The sequence below is a fragment of the Carassius carassius genome, chromosome 19, assembly GCF_963082965.1.
Source record: "Carassius carassius chromosome 19, fCarCar2.1, whole genome shotgun sequence".
In the NCBI taxonomy this organism is placed as follows: domain Eukaryota; kingdom Metazoa; phylum Chordata; class Actinopteri; order Cypriniformes; family Cyprinidae; genus Carassius; species Carassius carassius.
In genome coordinates, this window is record NC_081773.1 from 3127419 (window position 1) to 3155118 (window position 27700).

At 38.0% G+C, this 27700-nt stretch overlaps 1 protein-coding gene across 2 annotated transcripts; it reads right to left on the reverse strand.

Annotated features, from left to right (window-relative positions):
* Window positions 1-530: 530 nt before the first annotated feature.
* Window positions 531-14525, reverse strand: nfe2l2a (nfe2 like bZIP transcription factor 2a). Of its 2 annotated transcripts, none has more exons than XM_059499531.1 (5): window positions 14326-14525; window positions 5739-5999; window positions 4260-4355; window positions 4006-4152; window positions 531-2436 (listed from the first exon to the last, which is right to left on the reverse strand). In XM_059499531.1, exons 1-5 carry the CDS (start codon window positions 14365-14367, stop codon window positions 1216-1218), a joined length of 1767 nt encoding a protein of 588 aa, XP_059355514.1. In that variant the 5' UTR covers window positions 14368-14525; the 3' UTR covers window positions 531-1215. The 2 variants fall into 2 exon arrangements, with proteins under 2 accessions (XP_059355514.1, XP_059355513.1); XM_059499530.1 differs by having other exon boundaries at window positions 531-2439; window positions 14326-14524.
* Window positions 14526-27700: the final 13175 nt, after the last annotated feature.

Sequence of the window (27700 nt, forward strand, 5' to 3'; positions counted from 1 at the left end):
GCAAAAGGGTTCACCCTCAGAGGCTTACGATTTGTTAAATCTCATGAATTGGAGTAGATTTTGTGAGCATGAAATTATGGTGGATTACCAAAATAGAAAATCTGGTTTCAAGAAAACTAACAATTTGAGCCCAAAACCTCAAATAATGAATGGTTTTTTCACAATCATTATGTTGTCATGGTGTATAATATACAGTTGCTTCAACAAGGGTTTGGACTCTTAAACTACACTTTAATTGTATTCATTTCACTGCATTAGGGGGAAAAATATTAGACCAAGTTGTATCTTCAAATAAATGCTTCTTTTTTCACTTTTTGGCCACATATTTCTTAATTAATTTTGCTTGGTGTCTTCATTTTGACCTGTACTGTTGAAAACTACAGGCCACTTCTTTTTATATTTTTTATGAAGTGATTGTTTCCCATAGTTGATTTTAATGCCACTTCCTTATTCATTCTTGTCAATATCCACTTCCTCTTTGCTGACCCACTCCATCAACAAACCAACTCCCATTCAAGACCGCATTAGACTTTGCTGGTTTAAATATTTATTATATAAAGCCATAAAGTCGAGAGATAAAATAGCAATAGAATAGTAAATTAAGATATAAAAACTGACATAAGTACAGGCTTAAAATGATCACCACCATTTTTAGCATGCTAAATTGTGATCTATTTTTATATATACAGTACATTTCTTCCTATCTCAATAGCAAATAAAGTATAAATGTATTTACAAACCATATAGGCAAAATAATCTCAGAGAAAATATAAAGGAGTATAAAATCCAACGGAGATTAAGAATATTAGGAAAGTAGAATACGCAAAACGTATATAATAGTTCTGCCATTTCAACAGTTGACGTGTAAGCAAAAATACGCTCCTATTTAGTTGTTTACTTTGCGTTAAACGTACACCATGTCCTAACCAGTCGCAATATAATCGATATTCTCAACACTACATGCGACTTAACTGCCGAATAGGAACATATTTGATGATGCTTAATGTACTATTACGTGCAGCCTGATTTTGGACAATGAGATTTTATGGTTTCACTCATTATTCTGTGGCTGCCTGGTCAGGACAAACGCACTGACATGAGAAGAGCCTTTGTCTCTTTATTGCGTCATGCCTGGTTAGGACACAGTGTTAGCAAGAGAAAAGCAGTACCTAAAAACAGAAGCAAGTGTGGAAGGACAGAGTAGAAGGAACCAAGCTAGTTGTTCTTTACAAGAATCTTTTTAAGGCGAGGAACGAGGAAAACGGTGCCGTCCGCAGTGTGCTGAAGGGAGTATTCATTGGGCGAGAAAGGCTTGTCGTGCTCGTCTCGAAGCATACTGAAGACCTCATGGTACAAGGTGCTCAACTGCTGCTTCATCTCTCTCAGACTGGAGCTATGCTCGCTTTTCTCCTTCATCAGACGCTCCTTATCTTCTTTCAGAGAGTCCAGCTCGTACTCCAGGCCCACAATGTTCTCCATCTTTCTCTTGCGGCAATTCTGTGCTGCGACCTTGTTCTTGCCCCGACGGCGGATGTCTCTGACGAGGGCGAGCTGGGCCTCGTTGAGCTGGTGTTTGGACATCATCTCGTTGAAGTCATCCACAGGCAGATTGATGATCTTGTCCACAGTAAATGGGATCTGCAAGGCTTTTGCTCTCTGTTCGTCACGGGAGAGCCGCGTCTCAGAGCGTTTCTTCTGCTTGTCTTTGGTGAAGGGAGGTTTGGAGTGGCCGCTGGCCTCCGCTGGCTCTATCTTTTGGTTCTTCGCTTTCATCTCCTGTTGGTCTGCCGAAGGTTTCACAGAGAGAGATCCCTGTGCTCCGTCATTAAGGTAAACCAGCGGGAATATCTCTGTATAATCTGACTCCATGCCTCCCGGACTATCGTCCATCTCTTCAGAGTCGGAGTCGCTAAAACCGAAGGAACCATCTCCGTTCAAGGACTTCCCCGGAGAGCTCACTTGAGGACTGGAATCCAGCGACAATCCGGAATCGGAATCTTGGAATTCGGCCATAGGCTCCGGATTTCCTGAGCTGAAGCTCCCAGGTGAGAAGCTCTGCAGATCCATGTGGTTCACAGGAGGATTGCTGGAGATCTCCGCCAATTGGCTGACCATATTTCCACCATCAGGGATGAGAGGACCACTGTTCACTTTAACCTCCATCTCTGGATAAAACATCTCATTGAATTCTTCAGGTCTAAACTCGGCCTTCACATCCGGGACGTTCAGACTCATCTGGCTGAGGTTGGGCGACACCATAGTGTTGAAAGATCCATCGTATGTGTTGATGTATTCGGGAGGACACACCTCTGTCTGCACCAACGAGAGATGGTCCATCCCGGGCAGGTATTGGCTGTAGTTTGGGTCCTGTGCTTCTGCGGAGGGTTTCATAAATCCATCCATATCCAATGACTCCTGCATCTGCATGTTGAGGCACTGCTAAAAATACACAAGAACAGCATGTGAACATTGTTATCCAAAGTGAAGACACTCACTGTATGAGACAAACAATATGAGTCTACCATTAAAGAAGAAGTTCACTTCCAGAGTAAAAACTGCCTGATAATTGAATCATCCCCATGTCATCCAAGATGTTCATGTCTTTCTTTCTTCAGTAGGAAATAAATTAAAGGTTTTTGAGAAAAACAATTCAAGGTTATTTTTTTCCATATAATGTTCCTGAAGCTCAGTGGTAGAGCATGTGTTAACAGCGCAAAAGGTTGTGGGTTTGATTCCCAGGGAATGCACATACTGGTAAAATAAATAAATGTATAGCCTGAATGCACTGTAAGTCGCTTTCTGCTAAATGCATAAATGTAAATATAGTGGACTTCAATGGAGATCAGTGGGTCAAAGGTCCAAATTGCAGCTTCAAAGAGCTCTCCACGATAATAGTAAATTATCAGGAAATTTTCAATCTGGAAGCGAACTTCTGCTTTAAGACTGGCAGAGTTACAGTTTGAACTTCAAGTGTTTTCATGCTTGACCTGTTCAGTAACGTAGCAGCTTCTCTCCACAGAGTTCAATGCACTGGAGAATGCTGACGTGATTCATTTGACAGGACCTTAACTTTAAACCTTTTTAAACCAGCTTCTTTGTGTACTGAGGTAAAAATGGCTAAATTCAAACAAAAACAAATGAAGTCTACATCCCGAGTTGCTGGTCAAACCACAGCATGAGCTCAGAGAGGGTCATTTGTTTGTTGCTCAGCAACAGGGTTGTTTGTGACTCTAAACCACAGGTGGTATAAATCAGAGCACACACAGAAGCACCTCACAGTCTCACTCTAAAACACGTCCTGAAGTAGCTCACAGCAAAAATGAAAATTCTGTTATTTACTTGCCCTCATATTATTCCAAACCCATACGTGTTTTGTTTGTAACACAAAAGAGGATCCTTTAATGAAACCTGGAGATTTCTGTCGCTCCACTGAAAACCCACACAACTCAAACTGATGCTTCAAAAAGTCCGTAAAAACATACTAAGAGCTGGAGCACGGTTTCAGTATTTGACGTGCTTTACGTATGTCAAATTATGGATAAATTAAATCTGTTCATCAGCAGGCATGCCTCCTCAGATTTGGATTAAACCAGTTCATACAGATTACTTTTTTTTTTTAGGATTTCTTTATGAACATTTAGAAGCATCAAAGTTATAGTGGAAAGGATTTTCAATGAAGAGACAGAAATATTTTTTTTATTATTATTATTATTATTAAAAAGACCTTTTTTTGTTTTTCAAAGATGTTTAATTTTGGAGTGAAATATCCTAAAACAGATGCCATGTTGAGGTGTTTATAAAGTGTTGTAGGGCTAGTGGCCAGTTAAGATGCACACCCAAGCATTAAAATGGCTAGGGTGTGTAAACAAGTTTTACTTCAGTGGACATTTTTATTATTATATATATATAATTTTTATGGCCAGCAAGAAGTATTTATGGCATATCAAGAAGTGGCAATTAGTTCATTTTGCTGTGTGTTAATGAGGTCTGGTTGAGGGTTCGTACCTGCAGCTCTGGGAGTGCGAGCAACTCCATCCACGCCTGATCCAGAGAGCCTGGCAGCAAAGGATTGTGGGTAAAGGCTGGGATGTCCGGTGGCATCATAAGATCTGTGGAAGGAGGAACGGAGGTGTCCAGGCAAGGCGGTGCTGACTGCACAGACAACAGAGAAGAGAGATAATTAGACTGAAGCGCAGTGGCACGTATAGGTGTTATGTTGCTGTGAGGTGTTATATAGGTGATAAATAGCCCGTAATTACCTCAGCTGGCTCATCTAGTGGAAAAGTCTCCGCCAGGAGCTGCATGCACTCATCAAATGACATGGCATCACCGTCCTGTTCTGCGAAAGCCCCATTCTGCACGTACACAATACATCCTAATAAAACCACTGTATCGACACACAGAGCAGGAAACACACATCAGTGCAGACTACACCTGGACTGAGTTAGTTTTCAAAACCACCTTTGACTTACAATTATGAACAAAGCATGTCTATGATTTCATGTACTGGTTTGAACAGGATTGGGATCTGCCAAAGTGTGTAGGCATTGGGTGTGTTCTGGATTTTAATTTCTATAAACTGAATTAAATGTGCTCTGAATTAAATAAAATTAATAGCTTAATATTGCTATTTTACTTACTAATGGAACTGACTTGCCAAAGTCTGCTGTTAAAAGTCATAGATTTCAATGGGATCTTAAACATTTATCAATCGTCATCAAACTTCGACACTATGTCAAGTATTTTGTTGCATATTAATTTCTTTTAAGTGCTTTCTGAGAAACTTATAAGACAAAATGTATGCTTTAAGACTTCTGAAAGCACACATGTAATAAAAGTTTACCTGAAAAAAATTATTCAATTGGCTCAATCATTTCCCCCAAATTAAACATGCTCACTTGGTACAGGACAAAAATCATGTAGTACATCTGTGAAACATGAATTCACCTAACCTCTTCAGGGAAATTGAGGTCTCTAGTGTCCTATCAATTTAGTGTGGAGTATATGTGCTTTCATAGAACGGAGCTTGTGGTGAAGACTGAGCACCTGAGTTCCAGTAATTGTGCCATAGTAGCGGTTCCCAAGCAACTGAGAAGCTACACCCTGTAATATGTGGCCTGTCGGGCCCCTACATGTACACGGTGTGTGTGTCTACCTGATATATATCATGTTATGGGGACCAAATGTCCACACAAGGATAGTTTAATCTAAAATTGCAGAATGTTTTCTGTAAGGGGTAGAGTTAGATGTAGTGAAAACCATTACGCCTATAGAATGTCCTCTTAAAACATGGAAACTCAATGTGTGTGAGTGTCTCTGCGTGAGAGTGAGAGTGTATGTGTCTGTGTGTGTCTCTGTGTGTGCGTGTGTGTCTCTGTGCGTGTCTCTGTGAGTGTGTGTGTGTGTCTCTGTGCATGTGGGTGTGTCTCTGTGCGTCTGTGTGTGTGTGTGTGTGTGTGTGTGTGTGTGTGTGTCTGTGCATGCGTGTCTTTCTGTGTGCGTGTATGTGTGTGTCTCTGTGCGTCTCTTTGCGTGTGTGTGAGTGTGTGTCTCTGTGTGTGTGTGTCTGTGTCTGTGTGTGTGTGTGTGCGCGTGTGTCTCTGTGCGTCTCTGTGTGTGTGTGTGTGTGTGTGTGTGTGTGTGTGTGTATGTGAAACAGAACTCAGATCTGCTCTCCTGTCACCCTGTCATCAGTATGCACTCTCACACCTCTCTCCCTTCATCCGGACGGTGTATACCTGTGTGATTTGAGCACTGGTCGCGGTGTCCTGCGTCAGCGGGGCGCTCCGCGGCACAAACTCCCCGGTCTCCTCGTCCAGCTGGAGTTGAGCGAGCAGTGCTTTCTCCTGTTCCCGCTGCCTCTGCTGCTGCTTCTCCTCTTCCTTCTCACGCTGCAGACGCAACTCCACCTCCTTCTGTCTGTAGCTGAAGTCAAACACCTCCCTGCCCGCTCCCAGATCCACGTCCTGCCTCCACAGTATATCTATCAGATCCATGTCCTGGAGAAACACAGCAGAGATGAAGATGAGAGGAGGAGCTGGCCGCACCCTGCCTGTCGAGCCTGTCCCGCCTCAGATAAGCACTCAGTGCATCGTCAGCTATGAATAATACATGCCGCTTCTCCTTTTTCACTCCATCTCTGGGAAGCACCAGATCACCCACCAACGCAAACACATGCTGTTAGTGTTTCTATAAATGCTAGTGGCAGATTTAAAGGTCAGCTCAACTCAAAAAGCACAGCGGCTGGAAAAAATGAATGCTGCAAACTTGGTATTTCTGCGAGTGGAGCATTCATAGGCCGTTTGTGAGAAGTTGACACGTCCTGTGGTGTGACAGAGTTTTTAAATTACTTCATCATTATTATGGATGCTTATGTTATTTGAAAGATCGCATGGGATTTTAGTCGTTGAAAAGTGAATCTGTCAAATTCACCATTCAGATCTAGCTAGTGATGGCAAGAGGATTTGTCTACAGACGTGGACGTTTGCTGTGGAAATTAATTTCTGTACATTTAAAGCTATGCAGTCTGGATTATTTTAATATTTGTTTTATTAGTGTTTTTAATAGTTTTATTAATGTTATTATTTTTATTTAATTTTATATATATTACTTATACTAATACAAATTTTCTTCTTAAAATGAAATTTTACTGTGTATCTGCATTTAGTCTCTCGTTCCTTGATGTTTCTCCCGAGAAAAAGACTCCAGTAATCTTAAATGCTTGTTTGATTTAAAAGAGACGCTCATATTATTTGACAGATTACATGGCTATTTATTAAGTCTATCTGCAGGACAATTTAAGTAAAACTACTGACGGCAAAATGAAAATTTGCTCTGAAAATGTACTTCTGTAAACAATGTCATGTGCTCTGATTAATTTAATTTAATTATTAATTTAAATTTTTTAAGGTTTTATTAATGTTAGGAGCTTTTATTAATTCTGTATATATATATATATATATATATATATATATATATATTGTCACCCTGCAAAACCATTTACAATTAACAAATGAATGCAAATGTGTTGGTGACCAGTTAGAGCACCTAAAACTCTAACACATGGCCATGTTTAACAGTATACCACATCACATATCATTTATAATGTGTTAAACTATTTATAGAGCTCTCTTCTGGCTTCTCACTTCTTTGTAACTGCATAGCACACACTGGACTGTAATGTTTTGTGGTAAAACACTGTATTTTCTAGAGAAGTGTCCTGCAGAGATCTGGAGGAGTACACAGCGTCTCTGACCAATCAGCAGCGCCGAATGAAACGCCACCCGTCATGCTGCTGTAACTCCAGAGATCAGGGGGACTGTCAAACACAAGGACAGAGAACAAGAAATACAGCTCGCGTCCTTGTCTCAGACATGTTGACGTGATCGTGCTAGACCAACAGAAATAATAAGAAGCACATGTTGATGTGCACATCCAACGAGATACATTACTTCTTTAGTAATGCTTCTATTATGTGCATAGGTGGACAGTAACAATTTTAAGATAAATGGGTTTATTTTTCAAGTTCCTGTGCCCTGTCAGTTTTATTTTTATGTCACTATTTATTGTCATTTTGACTTTCATTCCAATGCATACAGTAATATCATATATTTTACTCCACAACAATTGGAAATATATTGTTCCTCATTTTTTTTGAACTACAGAAACTTAAACCGATAGTGTAGTATATAGACGTTTCATGTTTTCATTGTTGCATGACGAGTTTTAATAATACTTTTCTTCTTATTTGCTGATGAAAACAAACTCAGTGTCATGCACTAATCGTCCTCGATGACTAATAATAAACAAGCTTCATCGATAAGAAGCTTTACTTCTTTTATTCAAGTAAAATGGACAAGGAGTGCATATACTTCTACGGCACTATTATTAAGAAATGGCATTCAAAAAGGGTCTTTTATTTCTGGCTAATGACTAAGAGCGCTAAACTTGTTCGGTGGTGAGTCCACCAGTGCTGATGCAATACTGACATTTCCAGACAAGTACAAAGAAGCTATGAAGGTCTGGTGTGTTATTGCTATAAGAAATTACAATGCATTCCAGCATCTCAAGCAAAGTTTTGAAGCAAACAGATAAACTAATGTGCCTCAAAACAAAGCACAGTTTCATAAACTCATCAGAATGTGATACTCAGATAGTTGATATATATGGCCAGACAGATTCATAGCTCAACATTTTGCCGTTTTCAGGCGTAACAGGAACTGAAAGGTGAAATAAAATAGAGGGAACTAAATTATAAATGGTCTGTCTTCTATGGAGGCCCATTTCTGCCACTGAAAAAAAGAGAAGGTAATTACGACTTTCTCTTACAATTCTGACTTTCTTTCTCAGAACTGTGAGATATAAACTTGGAATTCTGTCAACTGTTGAATTATTCCAAATAGACCCGTTTACTAAAATTGGCATTAAATTAAAGCCTTGTGTCTAAATAAGTTATGTTACAAATTTGAAGTTGATATGAAAAAAATTGAGGTTCCTGTGAGATTTTATTTAGCGCGTCATACCACACACAGCCACTGGGAGTCATCATAACTATTTAGAATTTTGCTTGATGAAATTTTCTCTAGATTTCTCTGTGAATTTTACTTTTATCTCAAAATAACCACCAAATATGAAATCCTGAGACTCAGACCTTTCCAATGATATGATTGTTGCCAAGATTATAAAAAGTTTTGGTTCTAGAAGACCGTAGTGCATTATGTTTTATGACACTTGACCTTGCCCACTAAGGGTGAGGTGACTGCCATTAGATTTTAAAGTACCATTTTCATGGTAAAGCAATGTCCGATTTTAAAATGGTTTTCACATGATGAATCTTGAGCTTCTAAGCTTTCAAATGATATATGATTTATGATGATTACTAAAAGACTTTATAGAGAAAGACAACAACAAAAAAGAGTGCCAAGCGTCCCACAGGTGGGACGGTGAGATGCACACGGGTCAAAGACGAAAAAGGGTTTAAGCATAAAAACAATAAGTGTAAAACTGCTTTAAATTGTTTTTTTCCCCAAAATTTTTATTTTTTTTAAGTTTTCAGTTTGATTTAATTGAAATTTTGTTTTTCCGAGCAGAAAAATAAATAAAACAATTATCATACATCTTTCCCTGATTTGACACCCACTTAAATGTCATTCAGTGTAACAATCTTGTCAGGCATATTTAAAACAAAAATCAATGTATGAAATATTAAAACACTAATTAACATTCACCCCAAATACTAATTAGTTGTAATTTTACATTTGTAAAATTTGCCACTAACCTAAGAATGTTTTACTCATGTAAAACACAGTAAAATTGACTATGCTACCTTATTCTTTTATATATGTAAGCAGAATAAACATGTTGTTTGAATTTTTACATAAATATTGTGTAACACTGAATGACAATGTAACATTATATAAACCAAATTTTGACATTTTACTCTCCAAAAATGTATTTGAAACCTTAAAAGTCGATACTTAGATTTAATGAGTTTTCTATGGACATAAAATCATTTTTGTATATTTCTTCTGATGCAGACATCTTAATGTCTTCGACCCAGATACATGGAAGCTCAACCATACTGTACTTGCTCAAGTGTGAGAACAAACCTTGCAAAAGTTCGAAAAAACACACCTCATTAGTTCCTGCACATCACATCAGACAAAGTGCATTTGAGTTTCTGTTGACCATTTCTGATTTCTGACCATTTCTATGTGTTGTTGTGTTTACATGTGAATAAAAGCCTAAATTAAAGCTGTGTATACATATATATATAATATCATTCTCTGCCAATCAAGTTTTATAACCGGCAAAATCATACACTACTCCCGGTTCAGATGTTACACAGCAGCAGACGATGCATTTATAAATGACAGTACTATTTCTGAAACCTTGGCCTCTGTCTGTTCTTGATTGATAGTTGCAGGAACTAAATAAGGAGATATGCTTTACTTCGTCTGCTGTTTATTAATGCACTGAAAGCTTTGCACAAACTGTCTGCAGCGCTGCATTTATCTGTTTATGAGGTCAGAAAAACCATGTCGAGCATGTGACTCGAGATCTGTAGAAAACCAGCTTCCTATAGTTTCAGATCACAAGGCCCAGGGGACTGAACAGAGAAGAAGTGTGCACTCACAGCAGAGGAACTGAACAATTTAGAGGAACTTATTACATTTTGCAATTTGTGAATCAGCTGTCAGCGCTGACATCAGAGTTCAGTAGATGCTACACATGAACCAAATAGGGTTTCTGTTTGACTAAACGACTCTCTCATTATTATTATCATCATCGTCATTTTTATCATTAATCAGTTGTTTTCTTCTTTAGTATTTATTATTATTATTAATGTCAGCACATAAATTCTTAGTCAATTAAATTTATTTAAACACAAATAAATTACAAATTTATTTTAAAAAATATTTTATAACAATATAATGATACAAATGTTTATTTTTTACCTAATTTTTTAATTCATTATTATTTTTGCTATTATATAATAAACTCTTATGATTCTGACAATTTGTTTTATTTAAACACATATAAAAATGTTTTATAATATAATGATATAAATGTATATTTTTTCTGAATTTTCAATTAATTATTATTGTCATTATTATTATTGCTATTATATAATAAACTTATGATTCTCACAATTTGTTTTATTAAAACACATATAAAAATGTTTTATAACAATATAATGATACAAATGTTATTTTCTGGCTAAAGGTGTTTCTCATTATTATTATCATCATCGTCATTATTATTAATCAGTTGTTTTCTTATTCAGTATTTATTATTATTATTATTATTGTCAGCACATAAATTATTAGTTTAATTTATTTAAACACATATAAATTACTAAAGTATTTATAAAATCTATTTTACAAATACAAATGTTTATTTTTGATGTGTAAATTAGTTTGTTTATTGAATTTATAATTATTTGTAGGAGTCAATTGTTTTCGTGTTTTGTATTCTTTTTTATTTGTTAATATTAATGCATTTACATTTAGTCATTTAGCAGACACTGTTATCCAAAGCCACTTACAAATGAAGACAGTGGAAGCAATCAAAATCAACAAGAGCAACGATATGCAAATGCCATAACAAGACTCAGTTAGCATAACACAGTACACGTAGCAAGTGTATTTTTTTTCTTTTCTTTTTTTTATAATTTTACCAGTGCATATATTCTAAGTCAGTTTAATTTGTATAAACATATCAATGATAGATGTATTTAAAAGATGCTTTATAACAGTCTAATGATTGCCTCCAGACAGCAACATGGTCTCAGAGTCACACACTTCCTCTCCAGCTCCAGATCACAGAGGGGGCGGAGCCACACAGATGATGTAACATCTACACACTGTCCATAGGCCCCTCCCACCAGAAGAAGACGCTCTCTTCCTCCTCACAGCAGAATCGAATGGAGTGTGTTTCCACTTTTTTAATTTTTTGTTTATGAGTGCATTACAAATCATATGTTGTCCATTCAATGATACATAGCCAAAAACATATTACACAGGTATTATTATTTTCTGTTTTATTATTATTCTTTATTCTGTGAAACACTAGACAAGGTGTTTGGCAGCGAGTTTGAGCTTTTGTTGACCATGCATAAAATTAAATGCAAATAAAATTGGACGATGGAGATTGGAAGCGCTATAAAATCTCATAAAACTAGTACTACTTGTTCAATATACAGGTATTTTAAGTCTTTTGAAGGCATATTATCCTCCTTTCTTTATATTGTAAATAATTTATAATTATTATGCATATTATAAATAAAACTAAAACCTAAAAAACAACCAAAAAAAAAAAAAAGAGATATTTCATTACTTGAAATATAACATTTCTCTTTTTTAAAGTAATAAATGAAAAACTAACATTACACATACATATAAAGACAACAACTACACAACAGAATGACTAACATTTTCACTTTTTCAAAATGGAAACGGAAAATATAAAAATGTGGTCTATTTCAAAAGTAAATGAGGGGCGAAATAATCTAAAACTATTCCTTTTAAAGCGAAAGGAAGAATATCTAGTGAATATATTCAGTTTTGAGAGCGTTTTTGAACTGATGAAAGTTTGCATATCCCTCATTATATATTAAATATCTGCGTGAATGTGAGGCTAATCAGAGCAGTATGTGTGTGTATCCACAAGCCTGTGGATGAGGATGGATCTAGAAGCGAAAAGTATATCCAGGACACACCTAACTACATAATTAATGCTCAAAGTGTTATTATTATCCAGGTTCAAGGAAACGAGAAACCAGAGCTGGATATTAAAACTGCAAAGTTTCCTGGTAAAGAGGAGATTATTTTCCAGGCCTGTCTCACTTCCTGTTCCTCTGGACTGTGGGAGCGTGGAATAAACCATCGGAGGAACAAGTGTTTCCTCATTTTGTTAGGCTGCACGGTCGAGGCAGGTGATACAGCACACAATCAGAGCCAAACAAACATTATTACACTCTCAGTGTTTCCACGCAGGTGACCTGACTCAAACACCTCAAGATTAATCTAATAATAAACCAGCTCTTTTGTCAGATGATACTTTGCTTTATATCCTCATCCTGGCCCTGGGGCCCAATTCAGATGGCTCTGATTTTTTAAAATGCTTATTAAATACCTAAACAAATAACTGAGGCCTATACTGTTTATATGTAAAGACGGAGTGTGTAAAACTTTATTAATTAAAGAAGAAGAAAATATTATTACATGCATCTAAACATTTGTTACTCATAAACATGATTTAAAGCTAGTTCTCTGGGCATCAGTGCACACGTTTTAAGTTTAAGGAGCACTTTTATTAGTAACACTGACAAACTTGATTATGTTATATACTGCTAAACAGACCATTAAATAGCCTTAAGCACACAGTAATTCATTTGGTGTCACATTACTTTAAAGCATTACTTATGCATTTTATAAACTCTCATCGAACATAAAATGAATGTAGCATGAGTCTTAAATGTGTCAAATATCTGAATCCCCCAATAAAATGGGGCTTTGATCTGTATTTACAACTGTATTTCACAGTTAACACGTAATCATACAATTTCATCATTTTGGCATGATCAATAAATAGCGAATATGTATAAAATAAAGTAAAATGAATATTTCTTATTTAATTTATAGGACATATCTTAATAAACAACAAGGCCCCAGTAAATAACAGCTTAATTTAGGCTGTTGTTACCCATTCTGGTGTGTGTATGTGTTTCTATTATTATTATTATTTGAATGTATTTTTTCATGTTTAGTTTTGTATTTTCAAAAACTCCAGGAGATAAAATTGCTTATAAACTTTAGTCTGACCTTCTGTGATTAACAATCAATATTTTCTGAAGGTCAAAGTGCTTCCATCAAGGTTTTTTTTTTTTTTTAAAGTAAGATTTTTAAGGATTTGTACACTATTTCCCCATTCAAATGATGAAAAACGTCTGAAAACCTTGATTTATATATTGTCATGCATTCACTTCTAAATGTGATCTCCTCCGTAGGCTAATATTTCTCAATGACTTAATACTGAAAGTTTATTTTAATGTGTTTTACCTAAACCCCAGGTCCTTATTTCAGTTAAATATACAGAATTGCATTGGCTGTGATAGAGACTAATCACATGAGGCCGAGGATCGTCAGGATACGAGGCTAAAGTAAACAGCACATTCCAGATTGGAGCCGCCTGCTATTGTGCAAGGCGCCGGTGAGCGCGCATGCGCAGACGCGTCTGCTGCGGGAAACACGCGCAAACATCAAAGCTCACCGACACGCGTCTCATGACAGAAGTTCAACCGCGAGCCATATCGCACTGGGTCATTAATAGTTACCTTTCTTTTGATATTTCGTCTTTTATCTCGTTCTTAGGACGGCCGGAGCTCAATGACTAGGCAGGATTGTAAGTGGAAAGTAAAGTCGCGAGAAAACGGGATAACGCGAGGAAACGCCTCCTTTAACACGGACTATATATTATAGGCTATACGTATATATTAAAATATAATAATATATGGACGATTCCGCCACTACAATCACGTCATAATTATAATAAAATATTATCGATAATTATCATATCTATCAAAATCAGGAATAATACGCAAGGCTATTAAAAAGTCACTTGGAAGTGAGTGGTGTGTATAAGCAATAAATACATCTGAATAACCTACATATGTCCCACATTACTGACTCAAAGGGCAAATGATGTAACATCATAGCACAATTAGTGTTATTTTTAGTATTTTAGTATCATTTCAATACTATTAAAAGCGAAGCATTATTAGAACATAAGTGACGCAACTGATTATTATTAAATATGATTTACCTGTTGGCTTGGATGCATTTTAGGCAATTCAATATCCATCATGCTGAGAGATAATCTCTCCTCTTTCCGTTGTAATTCCTAAAGTGATTCCTTCGTTTGCAATCCTTCACAGCGAAATAAAATAGGGCTTAAAATAAATACGTCAGACTGTCGCTGCTAGACGATGTACTTCAGAAGGAAACGCTGTCTGTGGAGTTCAGAACATTTACGGAAAGCCCCAGTCATTTATTGGCCCCGCCCACATCGCGCTGACCAATAGAAAGCGCTTGCTGAGATGTTGCGTTATACGCCCCTTTCACCTTCCCACTCAGACCCTCCTGAACATTTTTTTATTTTTATTTTATAAATAATTATATATATATAGATTATATATATTAAATTATATATATATATAGATTATATATATTAAATTATAAAGCGGTGTAGTGATTTGCATATACTTTATTACTTCAAAATAAGTATTCTTACCAAATATTCAAAGCTTATCTTAACAGATGTGTTGTAAGGGTTCAAAAATGTTTTTGCTATTTTTTTAAATAATAAATGTCGTCTCTGACAATAGATTCCTAGAAGGCACATCCCGTGAGGTGCTGATCTAGATGGAGCAGACTGCTGCACCTGCTTTGGACTCAAAACGATAGGTCTGTTTCTGTGTCAGGTGACTTTTCTAAGACCTTGGTAAACCTGTACAACCGCACAAAACCGTAGCCTACTAACCTACACCCTACTAACTCCCGTGACCTGCACACACATCTGTTTGTCAGATAGCGACCCCTGCTGCATATTACAATTGCAATTGCATATGTGCGTTTTTTTTCTCACGGTGTAATTAATCTTCAATCTTTTAAGCCACAATTTAACCACTCTAACCAACTTAAGAGTTTATAATTGCACAACCTTAAACCATACGAACATTACAATTGTGTGAATGATCTGTCTGGAATGATGCATGGAATGTTTAAATGTTGAAATCACTTGACAAAAACTATAATTAGGCTACTCTTGTTAAAAGATCAACCCACACCGTGACACTTAGCTCAATCATGCTGTCAACTGAGTGCAAAGTGTAGAGTGTGTTGCTGCCTATTGCAATAAGCGTTTCTTCAGCGATGGGCATTTTTGGCCCTGTGGACTTTTATAACCTGTGGTCTTAAAGCACACTTTCACTAGTTTGCGTGATTTGTGAATAAACAGTGTGCATCACATGAGGAATCAAGTCATGAACATTTCCATTGTGTAATAAAAACAATGTATTGTGTTTTACTGTGCTTCAAATTGTGATGAAATTAGGCTATATTTTAAACATTTTGGAAGAAAACGGTGGCCTATCCTTAAGGCCACTTACATAGCATTTATGTATCCTAAATGCATCAATCATTTTTTTTTTTTATTGAAAAATTTGATAAATTATCTTGTTCTGTTCCACTAATGGCTGTAAAGTTCTTTATTAAGTTGGTGAGTTTGTTGAAGTAGAGGTTTCTTATGGATATGTATTTCTGACAGTGCAGGAGGAAGTGTGTCTCTGTCTCGATCTCTCCTGTCTGACAGTGAGCACACACTCTTTGCTCTCTGGGTAACCAGCTCTTTCTGTGTCTGCTGGTCTCAATGGATAAACTGTGCACACTTTCTCTGCTTTGTGTCTCTGACACGCTGGAGATAATCTTCCAATTTGTAAACTGATTTTAGAGTTTGATAGAATTGTAATTTACTATGTGTTTTAGTTTCCTGGTCCCAATGTTCCAGATATGTATTGTTAGATTGTTTGATCATTTGATTTATTTTGATGTTTGGGTGAGAAGCAGTGCTGGTTTGAGGCTGGTTATTGTTAGTAGAGTTAGTCAGGTTAGTAAATCTGGAAGCAAGAAACTTCAAGAGGCGTCCAGGCCAAAACAACAAACAAAAGAAGTTTAAATGCTGGGAGGGTCAAACTAACTTACCCGAATAAATAAATGACATAGCTCTCACTTCACTCCCTAACTAACCAAAAACAGGAGAAAAAAAACAATTACCAAAAGAAAATGTGTCCACCTCTCTACAGCTTCCACGATTAAATAAGGCAACAACAAAGGAATTTGAACAATATAGTTCAATGGAGTCAAATTATAAACAGGTTAGATTGGTTAACAAAAGAAGTACTTAGTAACACAAACTTGAGGCTTTAGGCTCTCACAACAGTCAACCAACACACAGGAACAACAATCACAGGCTAGAACAGGAGGAAAGACTCTCCCAACTTCCTGGCTTTCACCTCAGCTTTATCCATCAGTTCGTGTCTTGTCAACCAATCAGGTCACTCCCAAAGCCTGGGTTTAATTAGGCACAGCTGATGTCCATACCTGGCTGAAGGGATGACAGAGAGCTTAAGGGAGAGAGAGAGAGAGAGAGAGAGAGAGAGAGAGAGAGAGAGAGAGAGAGAACCACCAGAGAGGGAGTACAAAACAGAGAAAACAAATTACAACCATTGCACCAAACAAATAAATAAATAAATGGTGACCACATACATCACAGATGTAAACAGGGAATTAAACATAAGAAATACGTCTTGGGACCTAACACACCCACCCTTACTTACAAGGTATACTTTTTAAGAAAAATAAATAAATAAAACATGTCACATAACCTTTCTTTTCCCTTTTACACTTGATTCACACTTTAGTCTGCATTACCATGATCTTGAGACCAGCACTAGCACCTACATGTAGCTTGAAGGGGTGGATAAATTAGGGGCAGACAGGACTGGAGTGCTGTTGTGTGCGGAGCCAGTTGTGTGAAACTGGCTGATGGACTTTCTGACTGGAAGACCTCAGGCAGTATGGGTCGGCAGCAACCATCACACTGAATACTGTGGCCCCCCAAGGATGTGTGCTGAGCCCCCTCCTCTTCCCTCTGCTGACCCACGACTGCACACCGTCACACAGCTCCAACCTCTTTATTAAGTTTGCGGATGACACGACTGTAGTGGGTCTCATTAGCAGCAAAGATGAGACAAACTACAGGAGCGAGGTGAGCCGCCTGGCCGGATGGTGCAGTGACAACAATCTCTCTCTGAACGTGGAGAAGAAGAAGGAGATTCGCAAACTGAGGAGAGCCACAGCCCCGGCCCCCATCATGTACACCTTCTACAGAGGCACCATCGAGAGCATCCTGTCGAGCTGCATCACTTTGTGGTATGGCGCCTACAACGCGTCCTGCCGAAAGACTCTGCAACGCATAGTGAGAGCAGCTGAGAAGATCATTGGTGTCTCTCTCCCCTCCCTCCAGGACATTTACGGAACCTGTCTCACTCACAAAGCCCTCTGCAGGTGATCCCACACACCCTTCACACAGCTTCTTCAGTCTGTTGCCATCAGGGAGGAGACTGTGGAGTCTCCAGGCCAGGACCAGCAGACTGAAGGACAGCTTCATCCATCAGGCTGTCAGGAAGACGAACTCGCTCTCGAACTTGCCCCCCCCCCCCCCCTCCCTCTTCTGCCCCAGGCACTACTGAACTATTAATACCCCCCAACCCCCCCCCCCCCCCCAAGATCATCATCCCCAGGTCCTTAAACCAACCCCTCTCCCCCACTAACATACGATGGCATGCACCTGTCACTTGGTGCAGCATTAGTCGGCTCACTACCTCGTTAGACATGGAACTGACGTCACTCTACTACCTCTTCAGTCAGTTAAATAAAATAACTGCTCTTGAGCCCTTTGTCACTTTAATCAGACAGAATAAGCTTTTTTATGCACTAAAATCTTTTTATCTGCACTGTTTGTTCACTTCACTGATTTGCACTTTATCTGCCATGTGCCTTGCGCTGCTTTATTTAACTTTATTTTTTATTTTATTATATGTCTTTTTTACATTCCCTTATTGTATAGCTGTATCTTATATTTCATATTTGTTCTAGATTTTTGGCTCTACTGTTAGTGTTATCTGTATGCACCGGGGGACTGAGAGTAACGCAATTTCGATTCTCTGTATGTATGTACTGTACATGTGGAAGAATTTACAATAAAGCACACTTGACTTGACTTGACTGGAGCATTACACAAAAGATCCTTGGCTGCCTGAAAACTAGATTTACACTCAGGATTCCACACAAACTTACGTTCTGAACTCAAATGGTCAGTTAGAGGGGAAACTACTGAGGCAAAACCCTCAGTAGTACCCAGCCATCCCAAGAAAACGACGAACTCACGTTTGTTTGTGGAGGAGGGAAACTTATAATAAATAATGGCAATAGAAATAACGAAACGAAATAACGAATTAACGGTAGAACCTTTGGCTTCAACTGGCCTTACCTGGTCCTGCCTGACTAATTTGCCAAGGTATGTTAGCAAGGTTTAACGTTAAATAACCTTAGTCAAATGCTTTAACACTGCTTCCAGGGTTCTTAGATGATCTTTCCATGTCATTGAACAGATTAGAATGTCGTCCAGGTAAACTTCGCGGTTCTGTACTTCTGACAAGACCATCTGCAATAATCTCTGAAAGTTGACAGGAGCATTTCACATTCAGAAGGCCATAACAGTATAATTAAGGAAGTTTTCAGGGGTAACTAATGCAGAGATTTAGTTGGCAAGTGAAGTGATCTAACTTGGTGACAAAGTGAAGAACCTACCCTGTCTACACAGTCTTCCATTATTGGTATGGATACTGCTTAATGGGTGGACATTCACCAACATCTATGTCATGACTTAAGACAGTGGTTTGGGAAGGAACATCATGGAACAGTGCAGGTTAATTCCTCATCAGCTTAACAATAATACAATGCTGATAGTCAGGCAAATAGGAGAGGTACAACTCCAAATTGGATAAGAATGCAGAGTTTGGCAATCTGCCACAAGAGATTTGAGCATTTCCGTCCACAAAGCCATTGGCTTCTGGGGTATACAGTATGGGTAGTTAAGTACAGCATCCACTGACAGAAACAACAGGCTTTGCCTCATCTTTTGATACATAAGCCTTTAGCATATTTATGTGACACATACTGCTTTTGAGACATCGATCAGGGGTCAGGGGCCTTTTGTTAATCACATATGGACCAGAGAATTTCACCTGCATGACTAAGCCCGGAAAAGGAAGTAGTACAAGTACAGATTCACCTGGTTAAAAATAGCTTTTCTGGTCATAATGGGTTTTCATCTTTGACTGGACTCCATTAAGGTGGGTGTACCGCATTAAAACTTCATAATCATCGGGGAAGAAGGAGGCGGGAACCGGTAGACAATCAAAATGACTTTAATAATAAAATAAAGACAAAACAGCCCGGCAGCCCCTCGCGGACGACTGCCGAGCACAAACAAAAACCAAACACAACTAAAATCCAGGCCTGGTCCTCTCTCGTCCTTCACTGTCGTCGCTCCTGTTTTATATCCTTCAATATCCTCCGTGGGACTCGAGATCGGTGGGTCGAGCAGGTGTCGCTCATTTCTCAATCACTCCACCGGCCTCGCCCCGTTCCCATGGCTCTCGGCCCTGCCCCACTCGTCACAGTGGGCCTTGGGTCAACATCCCAAGCCGTGTGAAGCTTCTCATGAAAAGAACTCACATACTTAATGGTAGACACAAGAGGGGAGTTTTTGGTAAGAAACTGCTCACTTAGTAGTTAAAATGGCCCTCACACTGTGTGACCAAAAACAAACTCTGCTGGACTGAAACACAGGGATTCCTGTTTAGTTTCTCTTAAGCCTGGAACACACCAAGCCGACGGTCGGCCGTCGGGCAGTTTTTGTGCGTCGGCCGACTAAGTTTCCTCAGTGTGTTCTGCACCGTCGGCTGAAATTGGTCCTAGTCGGCTTTTCTTCTGCCGATTCGACATGTTGAATCGGCGTCGGGCCGTCGGTGAAAGAGGGAACTCTGATTGGCTGTTCAGCTTAGTGAACGAGTCAGTGGACGAGAATAATAGCAAAACAGCGAGCAAAGTCAAAATGGAACAGATAGAGGCTGTTCTAATGATATGTCATCTTACCTGATTGTTCCTTGGTGAATATTTCAATATTAACACGAGAGGAGTGGAATAAAGAAAGTTTTTAGCAGGATTAATATTCAAAACAGTAAGCATGCACTGCTTTGTTTACGATTTGTATAACTTCAGCCGGCAGCGTCAGTTTCCCTTTTTGAATGACGAATATAGACGAATATATCTGCAGAAATAGACAGTTGTTTCATTTACACGCAGGCGCAGAACGCGCATTCTACCTAACAGTCGGCAGTAGTTCTCTCGTGTGTTCAAGTGCAGCTTTTTACCCCGACGTGAGGCGACAACACAGTTGGCTTTCATCAGAACTAGTTCGTCGGCGTCGGCTTGGTGTGTTCCAGGCTTTACAGTCCTCTCTATAGAGTAGGCACATGTCACTGACTTGATGAAATCGCTCAAGGGTCCCCTGCAACTCTGTGATATGTGCTTGGTAACTGATGTTCCACACCTAACTGCACTATCTGTTCAAAAACATGAGATGTGAAATTTGACACTTGGTCTGTCTGACTTTGGGTAGCCCAGAAGTTAAAGGGAACTTTAACTTGAAATTTAATGAAAATTTTTCTACTGCTTTAGTCTTGATGGAACACAATGGTATGGCCTCAGGATAACGGGTGGCTGTACACATAATGGTAAGAATGTATTGAAAGCTGCACTTAGTCTTGGGTAGTGGCCCCACACAATCAATCAAAAGTCTCTCAAAGGTTTCTCCCATGACTGGAATGGGCTGAAGGGGAGCCTGTGGAATTGTTTGGTTGGGCTTTCCAGCCAACTGACAAACATTGCATGACTTAACACATTCTGACACTACAGATTTTAGACCAGGCCAAAAGAGGTGTTTAATAAGGCACTGATAGGTTTTAGTCACCCCGAGATGACCAGTGCATGCATGCTCAATGGGCCAAATATAGAACTCGTCATAGTAACCAGAAGGCAGAACAATCTGATAGACCATGTGACTATCATCATCAGCAATCTGTGGCCTTCACCAACGCATGAGTACACTGTAAAAAAAAAACTGTTATTTTACGGAATTTTACTGTTTTATTTTACAGTTTTTTCACGTAATTTTGAAATACAGTTTAAAATTGTAAAATTACAGAAATAGACTGTATATTTACATATCCTATGTAAAATCACATGAAAAACATTTCAATGTGCATAACGCCACAAAAATATTTTTGAAGATTTATTTCACATAACACACCAAAAACAGTGCGCTATATGTATGTATATGTGCAGTATGTATGTGTGTGTGTGTGTGGCATTATTAATATAATGCCATATTTTTTAACAGATTAAAATATAAATAACAACTGTACAAAAGTTCACGTTTATTATTATTTTTTTTTATTATTATTATTATTATTATTATTGATATAATATGTATATGTTGCCTACATTGCGTGTTTGCATAAAAGAGCAGGTGAATCAGTATTTGAACCGGTTTGTTGAAACATCCTTCCCGAAAGAATCAATTCGAGCAAAAGAATCGTATTTCCATAATACTGTCAACTGATATCTTCATCTTCTTCCGCTTGTCAAAATAGTTCTGCTCAGTTTGGTGTTTTATTACGCATTTATTCTCATAGTACCGTTTCATAATGTGATATAATACTATAATAATATGCTGATATTTAAATTACAAAAAAAAAAAAAAACATTTTAAATATTCGAACTGAAGGAATTCCCGCCCTAGCGCAAGGATACATTCTCCTCCAGGCACGCAGTGGGGCTGCAGCGCGCGCAGAAGGAATCACTCGACCTTTAGTCTTACTGTCAATCTTCGATTTGAGGCGAAAAAAGCAGGTAAAGTTCATGTTTTCTAATTCTGGTCATTACTATATGTTATTTCTACTATATTTGAGTTCCAGCATTTAGAATGTTTACCTTTTTGAATCGTTAAACCAGTGTTTAACTTCGGCGCTGACCAGTGCCGTTAGTCGTTAAGTGTGGCTAACTTCTAACGTTATTTTGTCCCTGAGGGAAAAACAGGCTGACTTTAAGGAAAGTCGTTGGCTGGTTGTCTACGATGCTGTTATTAAATATTATTATCATTTGTGGTTTAAGAACTCATGAATTTAACAGTTAGCGAAGGTAATCTGTTAACGTTAAGTTCGAATATGTAGATATTTTGCCAACTTTACCGAATTTCGACGCATAATGCAGTGTTTTTAATCGGTTTTGATATACATAATCGTAGGCGTCGTCTAAAAGCTAAAAAAAAATCATATTTTTCGAGGCGAGATTGGATGAAAATTCTGAATTTAGAAAAAGATTCATTAGGACCAGCGCTTAAAGTGACGCGCGATTTGAAACGTTATGTTCGCCGGGCACTTAACCGTTATCCCTCTTCAAGCACTGGTTATTACGCTTTTATAATGAAGTTCACTTAACTACTTTATTTTGTCTGCATGTTTTACCCTTTTAATTCCAGATATAGTCTCACTGATGGTCTGAAATATCGTTACAGTCAGTATTTAATCACTTTTTAATAAATTATATATGTTGGTTACCCTTTATATCTGTCTATTGGTTAAGCAAATATTAAAAATATTAAAACAAGTATTTAAAAAAGCTGGTGACTAAAACCATTGACCAGTTAAAATTGTGAATGAAAAAACAATGTCTGCAGTGTGTCATCTGAGAATTCATATAACCTTGTAATCTTGTAATCTAGCCTAGGGAAAAAAGTTTCACAACTTCTGTTTCATGACAGTTTAAATCACCCTTCTATAATTAAAGACTGTTATTGAAGCTTATAGGGATTATTGATACTCACTGATGGGGTGAACAGGTATATTAAATATCAGTATATTTCTTTGTATTTTTGTAGATTTCCTTTTTTTTTTCTCCTTACAGATAAGTTCTGTGAGTGGCTAAAACCAATGTCAACATGAGAGGGTGAATTGCACAATGCAAAGATGTTCACAGATTACACTTGTAATAGTTGTGGTGTTTCTTTGAAAACTCACAATTCACAACATCAAGGGCTACACAGAAATGAGGCACACTACCTATTGGTTTGTTGCTAGCAGCTTGCACTTACGGTTCAGAAATTATGATGCATTTAAAAGTCATGTTTACCATCATCATCAGCAGTTATCTTCTGTGTCACAGGCAGGGACCTTTTCATGTCAATTTACTAGCTGTCAGAAAAATAATTGTGTGTGGTATTGTTTTAATATATTTAAAGGAAAACAATTTAATATTTGCAGTAAGTTTATCACAGTGTAACTGATCTCTTCTTTTTCTTATGCATGACAACAGGAAGTTCCCCCTTTGACTGCAGAGAACTTTGTTTTCTGTTGACCAAATCATAGTTAACGGCCACATCACCATCTTCTACGACGCTCTGAAGCTGATGTTTGCTTCATACTACTGCTTGAACATTTCATACCCAGGAAACCAAGGAGAAATGCAAGAGATTGTGCAAAGGTAAAAACACACACTCATAAACTCACTCTCACACGTATCACACTCACACGCGTGTCCTCACACACAGTCACTCACTTTTTCAACACACACTGACTTACGCATCCTTACATACACTCACTCTAACACACACTCTCACACACAGTCACACACGCACCCACACACTCACACACAGTCACACATGCATACTCACACACTCTCACACACACAGACACTCACATACATGCAGTCACACACACATCCTCACACTCACATAGACAGACTCACAAAAGCATCCTCAAACTCACACACTATCACATACACATTCTCTCACATGCATTCTCACACACACACACTCACAGTCACACATGCATCCTCACACTCTCATATACACACTGTCACACACACATCCTCAAACTCAAACTCACACACTCACATACACATACTCAGAAATGCATCCTCACACACACACACACCTTCACACACACAGTTACACACTTTCACATACTCTTACAAATGCATTCTTACACTCACACACTCTCACATACACATTCTCACACACATCCTCACACACACACACACACACACACACACACACACACATACACACACACAGTTACACACTTTCACAAACTCTTACAAATGCATCCTTACACTCACACAATCTCACATACACATTCTCACACACGCATTCTCACACACATCCTCACACACACACACACACATACACACACACAGTTACACACTTTCACAAACTCTTACAAATGCATCCTTACACTCACACAATCTCACATACACATTCTCACACACGCATTCTCACACACACACACACACACACACACACACACACACACACACACACACACACACACACACACACACACACACACACACACACATTCTAATATAAACAACCACATACTCTAACATAGACAGTTACACATGCGTCCACACACACACACTCTTAACACGCATCTTCACACACACAGTTACACACTTTCACATACTCTTAAAAATGCATCCTTACACTCACACACTCTCACATATACATTCTCTCTCACAAGCACACTCTCACATAGACAGTCACACATGCATCCTCACACACACTAACACACACTCACGCGCAATCCTCACACACGCTTCTAAGGATGCATGATTAATCACATGCGTTTTTCAGGCGTGTCTCGTCAGTAAAGCCGGTCCTGTGATTAGTAGTAAATATCCACCTGTTTTCAAATCGAGCAACATTTAATACACAGAGCTGTAGTTCACTGACAAGCTACACAATATCCTGTTCATAATCGAATGCGATTCATCTGCAAACGCATCTCACAACCGCATGTGATTAATCATGCAGCCCTACATGCATCCTCACACAACACACTCTCTTACATTGTCACAACCTTCTCAGTCTGCCTCACACACAACAACCTCTCACATACTTCTTTATAGCAAACATCCACCACAAGCATGCCCTTTACAAGTTCTTATTGTTCTGCTTTTATTTTAAATATATTCACAGCATATGTTACAGTCCATGTTTTATTACTAAGGATTTTTTTTTCATTCAACAGATGCCTTTTTAAGATGAACCCCGAGAAGGGACCGGAAGTGGATAAGACCACATCGAGAAAGAAATCGTCAGTCAGTCCAAAGGTTCTTTCACTGATTGACAAGATTGCGGACTATGAAAGGATGGAGTAAAACTTTGAGTGTCAGATCTTCCTACATTGCCTAGCAGAAATTCTTGACAGTGTCACAGACTTAAAATACTTGCTGATTATTTGATTTCATGGTTGAATTATTTTTTTTCATGCATTATCTGTTGTCAAGATAAATTAATCTGTTCACAGGTGGTTCAGTTTTAAGGACAATTTTAATTATTAATTTTTATTTGTTTACCAAACTGCTATATTGTTGCAGTTTTTAACAATTCTTTTATTGTGTGTTGTTGCAGTTATGATATATATATATATATATATATATATATATATATATATATATATATATATTTTATATACTGTTGCAGTTATGAACAAACTGAATCGGTATGTTGTTGCAGTTGTGATCTACAGTAATTTAAACCTTTGGGCTTATTTTTTTTACTGGAATATTGTTGCAGTTATGATCGTTTGTAATTATATTTTCTATACTATTGCAGTTATGGACAAATTATTGGAATATTGTTGCAGTTGTGCTATACTCTTTATACTGGTATATTGTTGCAGTTTTGAACAAAGAATATTAGTAAATTGCAGTTCTGAACAAACTATTGGTATATTCTTGCAGCTAGGTCAATAAATTATTAAAACACATTTTCGCACTCATGGCTGATTATTTGAAGTTAAAGTGTTCAAACTTTATGATAATTTAATGTTTTTTTTCTCAACTTTCCACAATATTTATGTAAAACATATTATTAAACATTAAAAGCTGAAGAAAATACAGAAAATCTCATGTAAAATTACAGCAAAAACTGTATTTTTGAATTACGGAAAATTACCGTTACTTAATGTGCCCGTTATTTAACGGTATTTTTCCGGCACCCCAGCTGCCGGAATTTTACCGTTTTTTTACTGGATTTTTTTTTACAGTGTATATCATCCTCTCAGAAGCAACCAACCCTACGAGACTTGTGACTTATCTACAGCAGCATCAATACATTTCGTCAGTTCCAGGTTCTGCTCTTTGGGCAGCAGCTAACTGCTCTCGACCTACCTTTAATGGCAGCTGCTGGATTTCCCTAGCAGTTTCAGCAGTTTGCAGGGGAGTAACTAACAGTTTGCCGTCGACCACATCAGCTGAGGAAGGCAAGAAGGATTCTGAAATATTAACTACATCATGCCTGAGCATGAGACACAGCACATGCCGGGAAAACAAAGGGAAAAGTTTTAGAGACATCATTTTTGGCTTCAATTTCAGGTTAAGCAGACACAATTGGATATGGGAAAACTTTTCCACCCACCAGGTCATTTCACAAAATCATGCTTACGCCCTCAAATTTATCCACCAGTTCCAATCTTGTCAACCAATCATGTCACCCCCAAAGTGTGTCTGACTGTCTATCTATCTATCTATCTATCTATCTATCTATCTATCTATCTATCTATCTATCTATCTATCTACAAAGCCGATTCCAAAAAAAGTTGTGAATAAAAACAATGCAATGATGCGGACATTTCAAATTTCAATATTTTATTCAGAAAATACAGCATAGATGACATCAAATATTTGAACTGAGAAAATTTATCATTTTAAGAGTAAAATAAGTTGATTTTAAATTTCATTGCATCAACACATCTCAAAAAAGTTGGGACAAGGCCATGTTTACCACGGTGTGGCATCCCCTCTTCTTTTTATAATAGTCTGCAAAAATCTGGGGACTGAGGAGACAAGTTGCTCAAGTTTAGGAATAGGAATTTTGTACAATTCTTGTCTAATACAGGCTTCTAGTTGCTCAACTGTCTTAGGTCTTCTTTGTCGCATCTTCCTCTATAACGTATCTCTATCTCTCTTTCTGTTTATCTGCCTCTCTGTCTGTTTCTCTATCTGTCTACCTTTATATCTGTCTGTCTGTCTGTCTCTCTATTTGACTCTGTCTATCTTTCTCTCTGTCTGTCTCTCTGTCTGTATATCTGTATGTCTCTCTATCTGTCTGCCTCTATATCTGTCTGTAAGTCTGTCTATCTGTCTATCTCTTTCTGTCTCTATATATGTCTGTCTGTCTGTCTGTCTGTCTCTATCTGTCTGTCTGTCTATATATCTGTCTGTCTCTCTGTGTCTGTATATCTGTATGTCTCTCTATCTGTCTGCCTTTATATCTGTCTGTAAGTCTGTCTATCTGTCTGTCTCTATATATGTCTGTCTATCTATCTGTCTGTCTGTCTGTCTGTCTGTCTCTCTATCTGTCTGTTTGCCTCTATATCAGTGCGTAAGTCTGTCTGTCTCTATATCTATCTGTCTGTCTGTCTGTCTGTCTGTCTGTCTCTCTGTCT